General features: G+C 42.0%; 1 protein-coding gene across 1 annotated transcript in view; it reads left to right on the plus strand.

Annotated features, from left to right (window-relative positions):
- LOC126481073 (transmembrane protein 245) overlaps positions 1-15,303 on the plus strand; it is a 255,825-nt gene that overhangs the window by 224,726 nt on the left and 15,796 nt on the right. The window contains exons 13-14 of the mRNA XM_050104559.1: positions 5,233-5,448; positions 5,678-5,734. Coding sequence (XP_049960516.1) covers positions 5,233-5,448; positions 5,678-5,690 — 229 coding nt within the window. The 3' untranslated portion in view covers positions 5,691-5,734. The remainder of the gene's footprint in view (positions 1-5,232; positions 5,449-5,677; positions 5,735-15,303) is intronic.

Below are 15,303 nucleotides of genomic sequence, written 5' to 3' on the forward strand. Positions count from 1 at the left end.
ACTAACATCTCAAGTGCCACGTTGTATCAAAGACATAATAAGGAAATACCAATAATTACCATGGCTAATAATGTACAGTTGAAGCATGTGCACGAATAATGCTGTATGGCACACTTTGCAGTTGTTGGGAAATTGATAAAAACTGTTAGTTCCAGAGAATTAATACGATATAATAATGTAATAGCAGATATGTATTGTTTGTGCATACAGACTGTGGAAAATATTAATTTCTGGTTTTTAAAATCGCGCTAAGCACAGATTTTTCGAAAATAAATAAGTTTTAAAATGGAATAGGACTGTATGGCAATGGATATACAGCATTATTCCAGATCAGCCAGTGCTCTGCTGTAATTATAAGGTCTCTAGAATCCAAAATTAGTAAGTAAGATATTTAAAACAAGATTCTAAATAATATTTATTGTAAACTGAATTGCTTGATCTTAAAAAAAAAAAAAAAAAATACAACATTAGTTTATCAAGTTTAGGCTCAAATCTAGTACATTATAGTCAATTGTCACACTGCAGGTTTTCATAAAACTGCCTGTATTTTGGTTCCATAAATTTCGTCATGTCCAATAGATCCCTTTTCTTCTCCTTATGAACTCTCAGTGTCCCGTTATAGAGCAACCGGAATTCAGAAGGCAATGGACAATTTTTTACTTGATGTTCACAACCATGCTTTACAATACAGTGTCTTTCCCATGGGTGAAGCACATTGTGGGTACGGCGCACGCTTAAACCTCGAGGATCATCACTACACAGCTTCAACCAAGGCGGCTTCTTCAAAAGCAACTCGATGGATCCTATGTCCTTGAAGTCTTCCATCATCATCTCGTGAATGGTCAGTTTTGAAGGATCGACAAAGGCCTCAGCAATGGCGTGCTTCCATTCTGAAGGAACCATAACTTTTGACACTTTCTTTCTTTTCTCGATGACTGAAAAATCCCTGTCACAAGGTAGGAAACTGTGACCCGAACATAAAAACTTCTGATGTATTTCTGTAAAGTACTTGCAGCTGATCAGATAGAAATAAAGCGCTAAAACTCTCCAGTTGTTGATCTGCCCGACACAGCGGTCAGACCAAACAATCGGTTTTCATTCCATACCATCTTCAAGCGTATTATAATTGTGCGTCACAAATTTAAGCAGACACGAAACTATTTCGGCTGAACCTCTCCTTGCGGTGGATTCATCCCATAAATTTACGGTGATGTTTCCAGTACAACGTCATGAATCGTGAAATTATATGACGACAGCTGTCTCTGGTAGAACACTGTAGAATAAGTCAATGTAGGACAAAGTAAAACCTGTTGTAGGTCAACACATATAACATGTATATTTCCAGAATGAGATTTTCACTCTGCAGCGGAGTGTGCGCTGATATGAAACTTCCTGGCAGATCAAAATTGTGTGCCCGACCGAGACTCGAACTCGGGACCTTTGCCTTTCGCGGGCAAGTGCTCTACCATCTGAGCTACCGAAGCACGACTCACGCCTGGTACTCACAGCTTTACTTCTGCCAGTATCTCATCTCCTACCTTCCAAACTTTACAGAAGCTCTCCTGCAGGAGCTTCTGTCATCTCTTGCAGGAGAGCTTCTGTAAAGTTTGGAAGGTAGGAGACGAGCTACTGGCAGAAGTAAAGCTGTGACTACCGGGCGTCAGTCGTGCTTCGGTAGCTAAGATGGTAGAGCACTTGCCCGCTAAAGGCAAAGGTCCCGAGTTCGAGTCTCGGTCGGGCACACAGTTTTAATCTGCTAGGAAGTTTCATATCAGCGCACACTCCGCTGCAGAGTGAAAATCTCATTCTGGAAACACTCCCCAGGCTGCGGCTAAGCCATGTCTCCGCAGTATCCTTTCTTTCAGGAGTGCTAGTTCTGCAAGGTTCACAGGAGAGCTTCTGTAAAGTTTGGAAGGTAGGAGACGAGCTACTGGTAGAAGTAAAGCTGTGACTACCGGGCGTGAGTCGTGCTTCGGTAGCTAAGATGGTAGAGCACTTGCCCGCGAAAGGCAAAGGTCCCGAGTTCGAGTCTCGGTCGGGCACACAGTTTTAATCTGCCAGGAAGTTTCATAACATGTATATTGTTATTCCTCTTAGCCATTTCCTTATTGTTTTTTAGGGCTTTGTATGCTTGGTCTGCCCTTGAATGATGCAACTGACTCTCAATTTCGATCTTGTGCAGTTCTATTTCGTCTGAAGCTGCAATCATTTTGTTAAACAACAAATCGCACAGTCTGCAAGTATCTGATCTAGGTGTTCTGAAATGCAGATTAAAATTGTTTGAAACACCCTTTGATAGTATGACCTACTTATTGACTTATCAGGAAACTTTTTGGTAAACAACCGATACATTCTACAGAGGTTGAGATCGGGGCGCAGACATTCTTTTGAGGATTTATTCCTGCTGTGATGGCTCATCTGCTTTGGTAAACTCGACAAGTGTTGCCGAATAAGAGCCCTGTCATCATTTGATATGGCATGTGGCCTATTGCAATGTTTTCCTCTACCGTCTTTAGGAGTGGTTATTCCACCTTTTACTTTACGTTGCAGAGTCTGCTTTCGTTGCTGGCTGATGGAGAATATGTCAAGCAATGTTTTTTGACACACTTCTTTTGAGTAAACTTTGTATTTGAAAGTAGCTTGTTTCCGTGAAGTATCATCTGTCTTACCTCTCTTGCGCCTGGCTGGCACGCCTATTTCCATGGATTTTATTAAGTATATGGACTGCTCACCATATGTTAAGGCATGATATTCTTCGTACAGCTTTAACTTCATTTCCAGGTTTATGTCCTTGCATCCTTTTGAGCACACTTCTGCATTGCATACACGATCCTGAATCACGAAAACAATCACTTTTACTACCTCTTATTCAATTAGATTATCAAATTTCACATTCTCTTTTAATAATATAGCATTACTCAGACTGAATATTCTATTTTTTCGCCAATGATAACTACAGAACTGTAGTTAATTTCATTCACGTCACATACTTTTACTGTAATGTTTTCAGAAGATACACATAACATGTCATTAGAGCCATGTACTCTACAGGGCACGTTGCCGCTTTACAGGACACATATGCTTCTCTGAAGACATACACCTTTTACAAAACCCATACAGCCTTATTCCACTCACCTGTGTTGGAGGCTGTTTCACAGGAACTACCTTTCCTTTTCGTGATTTATGTTACAGTCCACCATCATGAAGCCTTTTCCTCTTAATATCCTGCCAACTACCTATGTTAATTTTCCTTTTCCGTGCATTATTTTCACGTTTCAAACCACTTGCGGTAAGCGTCACCTTGCTGCACTCCGCCATTGTTGTAACATACAGCATTGTTCGCGCAGAGCCACGAAAACTGTGCGCGTCTCGTCGCTGTTTAGTGCTGCCCTCGGACGGTGAACGTGTCAATTATAACAGCAGGCGATGCAGACTGGCGTATACAGCATTATTCCACGCGATTATACGAAATGTCAAAATGTGCCATACAGCGTTATTCGTGCGCATGCTTCAGTTGATATGTACTAAATTGAAAGTTTTTTTCTAAAAAATGTAATGTGGAAATAACATGGACATTCCAGTTATACATAAGAACTATAATATCATCAGCACATGTTGCATAGTCACTTCTACATGTGTCAGTTGTGTCTATTTCGTCATCATCACAGTATTTGACAATGTTATGAAAAGGATAGATTGCAACTCGCCATATAGTGGAGATGTTGAGTCGCAGACAGGTATAACAAAAAGGTTACTAAACATGTAAGCTTTCAGCCAGACTGCTACTTCTGAAATAAACACACACAAACACACACACACACACACACACACACACACACACACACTCGAAGAATGTCAGGTATTTAAAAAATATTTATCAGGTGAAAAAATCATTACAGTGACTTGTTACGATAAGACAATACAAGCAATCTCTGATTCTGTTGCCAAGTTACACACAAAATTTCATTATATCTTCAACACTATATTATTTTATAACACTACAACTTTCACCTTTCATGGCCACCTTCGAGTGGGAGCCAGATCAGGGAGTATGGAGGTTGTTCAAGAACAGTTACCATCTTTGGCACCACAAATTGGTGCACACAGATAGTGCAGCGCAGTGTGCACGGGTGCTGTCTTGGAGCAGCATCCTTTTTCCAATCCTGTGCAACTCTGGCTGAACCCACTGCATATGCTGTAGTAATCAGTTCAAAATGGACTGCTGAAGTGCAGCATTCATTGTTTGACCTGCAGGAACAAATACATTGTTGTCGAAGAAGGCGATCAACAGTGTTTCTGTATTGGATATTTGCAGACAGCTCACATCCCCCCCCCCAAATCCCGGGAAGACAGTGAACACCATGACATCAATTGCCATTTCGATTCCGTATAGAACTGGTAGCAGCAAGTCTCAATTCCTGTGATGACGGTTTTCAGAAGTAATGGATCCTGGTCACACGTGGAAAGGAAATGAAATCACCAGCAGTTTCCTTCCGTTTTGCTTTCTACTCATCTGTGAGCTTGTGCGGCACAAATCAGGAACAGATCTTCCGCTTACCCAAATCGTTGTGGACAATGGTGTGCACCGTGACCTTGTTGATGCCCAAATCCTCCGCAATCAATCTGAGAGTCGGTCGCCAATCTTGTGCCAGCATTTGTCACACTTTCTTGATCTTTTCTGGGGTTCTGCTTGTCGATGGCTGACCTGAACATGGATCATCGTCAGTTGTTTCCTTCTCTTCACAGAAGCATTTAAGCCATTAATAAACACATTTTCTGCTCACTACTTCCCTCCTGTACACCTGTACCAACATTTCATGTGTCTCCATTGCAGTCTTCCACAGTTTGTAGCAGAACTTCATGTTTACACATTGCTCCATTGTGCTGTGACACTTCGTCTCACACTATGTCCTGTTGTTGGTCACAGTCTTTTTTTACAGCCAGTCACATGCAGTACATGCTGTGTATTGATGCTCCTCTAGTCTCTGAAGACCCAAGCACATGCGCGAAATTTCTATTCAGATATGACACCATTCACCGAACTTTTTAGACACACCACATATATTGCTCTTACTGTACATGGATAATGTAATTGTTTAATCGTATTTCTCTGCAGTGCTATCTTTAGTTAAAATGAAACTTAATTACTAGTGATCTTTTGTGCTATTTATAGGCACTTGTTTTTAATCAGTGTAAATATTTAAAAATTAATGTATATAATTGCAATTGCAGGACGGGGCACCCATATTTAACAGGTCTCTCAGTGGCAGGTGGAATTTTTTTGATGGGAGTGGAGGGTGCTATTGTGGGACCCATCCTGTTATGTGGCGTGTTCCTTGCAATTAATATGTCAAGTACACTAATGAATGAAGCGTCAAGTTCTGATACCCGCCTTTCTGAACATCTGTGCCACATTACTGACATTAGTTCAATCAGTCATATAAGAAGGTAATTTATGTTCTCTTGAATGGAACGCACCCAAATAGCCAGTATAACAAGTAAAACCAACTAAAATTTATTTATATGATATGTATTTGTTAATTCTGTTTTTATTATTATTATTATCATCATTATTATTACTTTTGTTTTTGTTGATGTTGTTTATTACTACTATTACTACTACTATGAAGCTGAGAAACGTCTATTTGGCATTGTAAATGCTCCCTTTTTATTTCAGCAAAACTCAGTGATGCAGTGTACTTGCCACGTGTTGAAGTAGAATACAGCAACCAAGGTGAGTAGTTCAGTTGACTCATTGCAAATTTTCAATTTTTTTTATTACTTTAACATTGTGTTCATTTCACACATGGGGGTTTCTATCATGAGTCAGCTTTAGAATCTTGGGTTTGTGACCACATTATTGTGTAAAGTATTCCACTCTTTTTGCCATTGTTGTATGTGATCTTCTATTAATTAGTTTTGTTGTGTATGTCTGATAAAGGACTTAGTCCGGAAGTTGAATAATACCTAATTGTATTTTTCATTGTGCCTGTTACCTGTCAACAACTTCTGTATAGTGAATTGTTGTTGATCCTTTCCTTTATGTTGCTACTCCATGACAGATTTTCCATTGTTTGATTTCACTCTAAAATCAGATATATTAATATTTCTTCTGCACCTTATTATAAATTGGAAAATGCATTATAAAACTCATTACTTGTGACTGAATGAATGTTGGAATTGACTCTTTATTGAGAGTTACTTTTATTTGAATATTATTGGGAAATATTTTGAATGAGGAGGAGGTTGCTGCCATGGCATCATGCTACTCTTATGATGTCCTGCAGTGATTAAGAATTAATCAGGCAAGCAGCCTGCCAACATGGACTGACTGATTGTTGTTACGGGCTTACAGCATCCCTACTATCAATAGTATCATATCTACAGACCAATAGAGATATAAAGGCTGCTCCCGGGACCGTAGCTGCAAACATCAACATGATATGTGGACTCATTTTATCTGCTGTAAGGCATAGGTATCACAAAAATAGCCCAACACCATGAAAGCTGTCTCGTAATTCAAATCAAAATTACTGTCCATAAGGGATCTAATTTACATAACTGTACTCCATCTTTGATTTAATGTTGACTCATGAAAGAAAATGATGATAACAGTAGACAGGTTCATATCACATTTGTGATTTATGTTTTTATTCAGTGCAAAACTTTTAATGCATAGTGAAGCTAAACAAGAATAAATTTAGTATATTTTGACTATTCTTCCCCAAAAATATATGGAAATTTTGGCGCAAACTCAGTAAATTCATAATTTATATTGTCCCTTTGACTGCTTTAGATTTGTTAACACACACTGCTTCTTCTGTCCCCAGGTGCTCTAGAAATATTTTAGCAACCTGCCTCTTTTTCCACCAGGTGCTCTAGACATATTTGTCTGTGCCAATTTGTGAATGAATACCTTTGTGCTCTAGATGTATTAGAATGTTGTAGACATTAGAATGCTTTAGACGTGTTAGAACATTCTGCTGCATGGACACCTGTATTATTGCTCCAAGCACTTAGCAGCTGCTCATCATTGAGCCTGTTCAGTTGGAGTCCCTGGACTTCTGTTGCTGTTTTCAACCTCTTTTAGTTACTGGCTCTTAACCTAAGATTTTATTTGCAACTAAAATAGCATGCTTCTGTACTTTTAGAAGTGAACTGATCTTGAAGATTCTCACTAGACACAGTGAATTTAAGGGAAGTGTGTGGATCTTGACCACTTTCAATGCCACAGGAATTTTTGAGATGAGAAAGACTTATGAAGAAATAAAGGAACCACAGTGTGTTACAGATTACAACTTGAGACTGGGAGCAGTCGAGCTCACTGCCATGCTACAGAGTTCATTTCAGTCAGCTTGGAAGACCATGGAGGGACACAAAATGTTATTTTTTCAAGTAGTGGGCCTGTGCATTTTATATTCTCATAATCACAGCAGAGTAGCAACTTGTGCTACAGAATGGAGCAAAACTGTCAGAAAAATTCATTCAGATAATGTGAATCCTCTACGATTTACTGCGAGGCATTTTAGAAATGTAATTGAGAGTGAACATTCAAAGAAAGGTACCCCAGTGCTCAAGTGCACAGTATGCTTGAAACAAAGAATGCATCAACAAACTAGGCACGAGTGCAGAACATATAAGAAATCACCTAGTGTTGTGCCATGTTTACTGAACACAAAGACTTAGTATCTATGGACAACTGTAGAAGAAGGATGAAATTACATAGCTACTTCTCTAAAATTAATCGAGAACAAAAATACCCTACCTGACAAAAAGTGAAATACTTAGAAGAAATGGTTGGATGCCAATGTAAATTCATACACGTTCACACTAGAGGTGGATATGTAAATGATTAAGAGTTACGGTACCAGAGAAGGAAGGCTGCTACTCACCATATAGCGGAGATGCTGAGTCACGATAGTCACAATAAAAAGATTCACACAATTAAAGCTTTCATCCATTAAGGCCTTTGTCAGCAGTAGATCCACATACACACATGCGTGCACGCACTCGCGCGTGCACATGCACACACACACACACACACACACACACACACACACACACACATGCAACTTGCACACACATCTGCAGTCTCAGTGGTCTCAGCTCTCTGAGACTGCAGAGATATGTGTGTGTGTGTGTGTGTGTGTGTGTGTGTGTGTGTGTGTGTGTGTGTGTGTGTGTACGTGTACTGATGACAAAGACCTTAGATTAGATTAGATTAGATTAATACTAGTTCCATGGATCATGAATACGATATTTCGTAATGATGTGGAACGAGTCGAATTTTCCAATACATGACATAATTAGGTTAATTTAACAACATACTTAAGTTAATATAACAACTTTATTTTTTGTGTTTTCTGTTTTTCTTTATTTTTATTTTTATTTTTTTTTTATTTTTTTTAATATTTTTGTTTTTTTTTTTTTTTTTCTTTTTTTTTTCTTAATTTATACCTAAAAATTCCTCTATGGAGTAGGAGGAGTTGTCATTCAGAAATTCTTTTAATTTCTTCTTAAATACTTGTTGGTTATCTGTCAGACTTTTGATACTATTTGGTAAGTGACCAAAGACTTTAGTGCCAGTATAATTCACCCCTTTCTGTGCCAAAGTTAGATTTAATCTTGAATAGTGAAGATCGTCCTTTCTCCTAGTATTGTAGTTATGCACACTGCTATTACTTTTGAATTGGGTTTGGTTGTTAATAAAAAATTTCATAAGAGAGTATATATACTGAGAAGTTACTGTGAATATCCCTAGATCCTTAAATAAATGTCTGCAGGATGATCTTGGGTGGACTCCAGCTATTATTCTGATTACACGCTTTTGTGCAATAAATACTTTATTCCTCAGTGATGAATTACCCCAAAATATGATGCCATATGAAAGCAATGAGTGAAAATAGGCGTAGTAAGTTAATTTACTAAGATGTTTATCACCAAAATTTGCAATGACCCTTATTGCATAAGTAGCTGAACTCAAACGTTTCAGCAGATCATCAATGTGTTTCTTCCAATTTAATCTCTCATCAATGGACATACCTAAAAATTTGGAATATTCTACCTTAGCTATATGCTTCTGATTAAGGTCTATATTTATTAATGGCATCATACCATTCACTGTATGGAACTGTATGTACTGTGTCTTATCAAAATTCAGTGAGAGTCCGTTTACAGGGAACCACTTAGTAATTTTCTGAAAGACAGTATTGACAATTTCATCAGTTAATTCTTGTTTCTCAGGTGTGATTACTACACTTGTATCATCAGCGAAGAGAACTAACTTTGCCTCTTCATGAATATAGAATGGCAAGTCATTAATATATAATAAGAACAACAAAGGACCCAAGACTGACCCTTGTGGAACCCCATTCTTGATAGTTCCCCAGTTTGAGGAATGTGCTGATCTTTGCATGTTACGAGAACTACTTATTTCAACTTTCTGCACTCTTCCAGTTATGTACGAATTAAACCATTTGTGCACTGTCCCACTCATGCCACAATACTTGAGCTTGTCTAATGGCTGAAAGCTTTAATTGTGTGAATCTTTTTATTGTGCCTACCACGACTCAGCATCTCCGCTATATGGTGAGTCGCAACTTTCCTTCTCTGGTATTGTGACATTCCATCCTGGATTTTCCATTGTTTGATTAAGAGTTACTGTTCTCTGTGACAGGTATAAAAAGCCGTCAGAGTGCATCAGTGTTGTACACGTATAGTGTTGTTAACCGGGCATCGTAAGGTATATATGGTGCATGAACAGCATTAGAAGTAGAGGGATCACTAGGAAGGACGCAGGGACGTCCCTTACTCATGTGAGACAGTGTTATCAACACCTGACAGAGTTTGAAAGGGGTGTCATTGTGGCTTTCCATCTGTCCATCTTATCACTATCTAGATTTGTAGAACTTTCACTTATGAGATTTCACTTGTGAGAGTGGCATGAAGTTGGACAGCATAAAATGTCTATGCATTGTGTTTACCAATGCATTATGTTTCTGCCACCTTGGACAACCATCATTGATGAGTATAGTAGCAACCTGGGGAGAAGCCCAATTCTTCCAGTGTGTTGGAGAGACACTGCAATGTTACTCCTGGCGTCATTACGTGGGGTCCTTTGGATATGTCTTCAGGTCACAGCAGGTGGTGATTTAGGGAATTCTAACAGCACTAAGATGCATCACGGACATCCTACATCCTAATGTATGTGATCGTATTGCTATGCCATTTTTTCAACCTGACAGTGCTCGTCCACACATGGAACATGCCTCTGTAAGCTGTCCATGTGATGTTGATGTACTCCTACGACCAAAAAGATCCCCAGATCTGTCCCCAACAGAACATATCTGAGACCAGCTCAGGTGTAAACTGTGTCTCAGAGCCACTGTCCAGGATATCAAGGACTAGCTACAACTGTTATGGGCCACCTTGCCTTGAGAAGATACAGTGGCTTTGCAGTACCATTCCCACCTGATCAGTGCATGTGTAGAGGCCAGAGGGGCTACATTGTCATACTGATAAGTAGAATCGCACTACTAAGTTCTTTGTAAATTTGACATTACGTTTTAATAACTGAAAAATTGTCACACACCCTCTCATCCCTTGAAGTTTCATTCCTTTTCCTTTTACCCTTCTGGATGCTCTTTTGTCACTCATTGGAAAATAATGATGTTAGTAATAATATATTTTTAGCCATAACAGTGCCAGTGCAAAGCCTGGATCAATGGAAAGGATGGGAAATATGTACAGAATGTGTTAAAGTTATTTGAACTCTTGAAAGTTCCTGACATTGAAACTCTTTTCCATAAGAATTGCATACAGACTACATATTGTAGATGTTATATTTATTTTTTAGATGACGTACAAAAAATTACAAACATGTTGTACATTGCATCAATGAAGCTAAGTTGCACCTAAATGTCAATTGCCAATGCACAAGTGTTATTTGGAAACAAACAAAAAATGCTCAGAAACCTTGACTCTTCGTTTTAGAAGGTAGCATTAGGAAATTTTTTTGTGCTTTTGTGGTTGGAGAAAATGGTAAACATCCAAAGAATTTTGCAGTACACAGACATCTTCCCTTGAAAGTTTTGTGCAAAAGTGTTATTGTGCTAGTGATGACATTAAGGAACAGTTTGGTGTTTTGGATTGTACATTCCTTATTCATTCAAAAAACTAAAAATGATGCATAGTAAATCAAAGAAAGCTCAGGTGTGGTCAAATGTTTCAGGTGACAGGAAGTGATTTTAAATTAAAGCATTACTTTGATTAATTACTGCAGTGCATGGATGGTGGCATCTGTGCTTTAAAACTGTTTACACAGGGTACTTACTACAGGTGGACAATATGGCCAAATGTGACAAAGCACTCACTTTACTATAGTCTCAAAAACAGCATCATGAAATTATCAGTCAGCTCTTGTGTAACGGATTCAGTAAAATGGAGCAAAAGTGTTCTTGTTGTGATTCATAGTAAATTACAGTGTATTAGAGTGATATGGTATATGGTCAGTGTAGTCCTTTCATCTGTAAACGATGTAGTATGACTGAATAAAATCATCTCAGTTTTCAAGCTATGTGAGTTCAAATAAAATTCTCAACTCTTGATGGCAATCTTCACCGTCTTTTTCAGGAGTATGTGCAACCTCTGTCATCGATTAGAGGGGGTCAAAACTATTCATGAACAGAAGGTGAGTTGGGCAGCTCAAAGCAGCTCCGGCCCACCTTGGGAACAAGTGATGTCAGGTGGCATGAGAGGCCAACGCCATGTTTGAAACTGCCACCGACTGGTGACCTCTGCTGTTAAGTCCCATAGTGCTCAGAGCCATTTGAGCCAAACTGCCACCCTTGTCTCCCTGCAAGCGTCCATGCAGTAGCCACCAGAAAGATCGCAGGAGGTGCACATCGGCACGGCGCGTCACGGACGGTAGTTGCCGCAAGTAGAGTCCCGTCCACCAGAGGGCACGCGAGAATTCGGACGCGACCTCTGCCGGCGTAACAACAACAACAACAACTCAGGCAGCACGGGCCGTGCCCAGTCAGTTAACATCGGGCATGCCTAGGACACAGTCCCGGTCTATACTAAGTGAAGTGCTACGTAAACGTGAACAGTGTTACTACACAATTGGCGACGAGTAGGGTCGTTCTTTCACGTGTTGCGTCGTTGTTCCGGTTTCGCAGCTTCTCCACGGCATGGAGGATTTAGTGCGGGTTTTGGTTGAGCAGCAGGCGGAGCTCATGGCCACCATGAAACAAGTGCTTCCGGCGTTGCTCTCCACGCCGTCTGCTCCAGCGCCGTTCCCTCCTCCCTTTCCCCCGTATGACGAGATGGCGGAGGATTGGGACACATATGAATATCGCCTTCGGCAGCATTTCCAGGCATTTCATGTTGCCGATGTGGAAGTATTCATGCTCTCTTCTTGTCTTGGATATCTCCCTCGCTGTATCACGTTTTGCGGCAGCTAGCACCGTTGCAGGAACCCTCGTCCTTGTCTTTTGACGCATTGTGTTCATTGCTGTCTTCATATTATCGCCGCCGCACGCATGTTGTGGCGGCTGGGGTCGAGGTCTATCAATACAAGAAACAGCCCCATCAGTCTTACCGGGCGTGGGCCGCTACCCTGCACGGTCTTAGTCGCAAGTGTCATTTTGTCAAGGAGCAGTCGCGAGAGTCGTATGCCCACGTTATGGTACGCGACGTCATTGTTCGTTCGGCCTCTGATAGGGAGGTCCGGCAACGGGCCCTGCAGTTAGAAGACCATTCCCTTGAGGAAGTCCTGTCCATTGCTCAATCATATGAAGTCTCTCACGCTGCAGGTCAACAGCTGGAAGCGTGGTGCGACGTCGCGGCAGTTCAGGGTGGCGCGTCCATGTCCACTGTGTCCGGGGTGGACGACGTGCGAGCGGTACAATCCGGCCGTTACGGCCGCTCCCGCACAGCGCGTAAACAGAATTCCGGCCGCCGGCCCCTGTTGCCATCCTGTGCATCGTGGTATATACATCATGATCGGTCAGAGTGCCCCCAGCGTTGGGCCATTTGTCGCAAATGTAATAAAAAAGGTCACATTGCAAAGGTTTTCCGCTCGGCCTCAAAAGAATCGAAGGAAGCAGGTACAGAGGACATGGATGTTGACATTCAGGAAGTTTCATTGGGCCAGGCTCCCGACGCATCGGCACGCAAACTCTTTATCGAGGTGTCGGTTCGGTCGCGCCGGTTACAACTGCAAGTAGATACGGGTGCGGCAGTTTTGTTGTTGAATGCACAAACTTATTCGGACCTTGGCTTGCCCCCGTTGGCGCCAGTTTACCAGCATCTACGCGGTTATGGTAAACAGTTCATTCCCCTACTGGGTCAATTCACTACCGACGTGATATACAAATCAGTCACTCGGCCTATTACTTTTATTGTTGTCAGTGATGCGAGGTCCGCTAACTTTTTTGGCCTGGATGCCTTTCAAGCTTTTGGTTTTTCTATCGCTGACACCATACAGTTGGTCTCCGAAGTCGTTCCCTATCAATCATTGGAGTCTTTGATCTCAGACTTTCCAGATATCTTAGAGGAGGGCCTGGGACGTGTTTCAGATTTTGAAGCTCACTTAACGTTGAAGGCGTCGGCTCGCCCGCGTTTTCTACGCGCGAGGCAGATCCCCTTGGCTTTCCGCCCTCAGGTAAAGGAAGAGCTAGACCGGCTGACAGCCCTAGGGGTCGTTCTTCCCATTTCTTCTAGTGAGTGGGCTTCGCCCCTCGTTATTGTAAGGAAGCCCTCGGGAAAATTACGTCTTTGTGGCGATTTCAAGGCCACCATTAATTCCCAATTGGTGGTGGACACCTATCCTTTGCCTCGTGCTGATGAATTGTTCTCCGCCGCGGCCAGAGGCCAATAGTTTTCGAAAATCGATCTTTCGGAAGCTTATCATCAGATACCACTTGATGAGGACTCCAAATGGCTGGCGGTCGTCAACACCCCGTTTGGCCTTTACCAATACCAGCGGTTGGCCTACGGAATATCCAGTGCCCCAGCGATATTCCAGCGTTATCTTGAGCACGTCACGTCGACAATCCCTCATTGTATTAATTACCTGGATGACATAATTGTCACAGGCCGCAGCACGAAGGAACACTTGCACAACCTTCGCACCCTATTTCTCAAATTCAGGTCTGTGGGCTTGCGTTGCAACCTGCACAAGTCAAACTTCTTCCAACCATCCATTGAGTATGTGGGCTACACAATCTCTCGTCACGGCATCCAGCCACAAGGAAGTTTGGTCCAAGGTATCATCCACCTTCCTCGGCCAAAAAGAGTTACAAGCTTTTTTAGGCAAGATAGCCTATTACCACCGGTTCATTCCCAGGGCTTCCACCATAGCCCGCCCCCTGTACTGCGTTTTGCGCAAGGGTGTTCCTTTTGATTGGTTGCCTGCATGCGAGCGAGCGTTCACCTCGTTGAAGGGCCTCCTCACGTCAGCGCCTTGTTTGGCTACTTTTGACCCCCATAAGCCGTTGGTCCTGGCTAAAGATGCGTCGCAGTATGTGGTGGGGGCGGTCCTGGCACATCGCAACGCAGATGGTTCCGAGCAACCACTGGCATTTGCTTCCAAAACTCTTAGTCCCATGCAGGCCCATTACTCCCAGGTGGAAAAAGAGGCTTTGGCCATTGTCTACGCTGTTACCAAGTTTCACCCTTTCTTGTATGGCACGAAGTTTCAGTTAATCACTGACCATAAGCCGTTAATATCGTTATTTGGCCTCGCCCCTCAGATTCCGGATAGGACGGCCCACAGACTACAGCGCTGGGCCTTGTTCCTCTCTAAGTACCATTATGACATTCATTTTCGCCCTACCGGACAGCATGCCAATGCCGACGCTCTTTCCCGTCTTCCGGTGGGCCCGGATCCTGCGTTCGATCGAGAGGAGATTATGTGTTTTCATTTGATGTGGCGTCCCGCCAAGCGGTTGATGGCTTCCCGATCACTAGTTCTCGAGTCGCCAGTGAAACAGCAGCTGACCCGGTTCTCCGGCAAGTAGTTCGCCTCATTCAGCAGGGGTGGTCATCCCGCCCTCCAGGCCGGGCCTTGGACCCTCTTCGTAATTATTTTATTCTACGAGACCACCTCTCGGTCTTGGAAGGAGTTCTCCTTCTGGCTACCGATGATACAGCTCCTCGCATGGTTGTTCCTGCAAGTTTACGAACGGAGGTCCTCACGTTATTACATGTGGGGCACTGGGGTGTTTCCCGTACTAAAACCCTTGGCTCGCAGACATGTGTACTGGCCCGGTATTGACAGAGAAATTGAGCACTTGGTGG

This window comes from Schistocerca serialis, chromosome 5 (genome assembly GCF_023864345.2).
Source record: "Schistocerca serialis cubense isolate TAMUIC-IGC-003099 chromosome 5, iqSchSeri2.2, whole genome shotgun sequence".
Taxonomy (NCBI): domain Eukaryota; kingdom Metazoa; phylum Arthropoda; class Insecta; order Orthoptera; family Acrididae; genus Schistocerca; species Schistocerca serialis.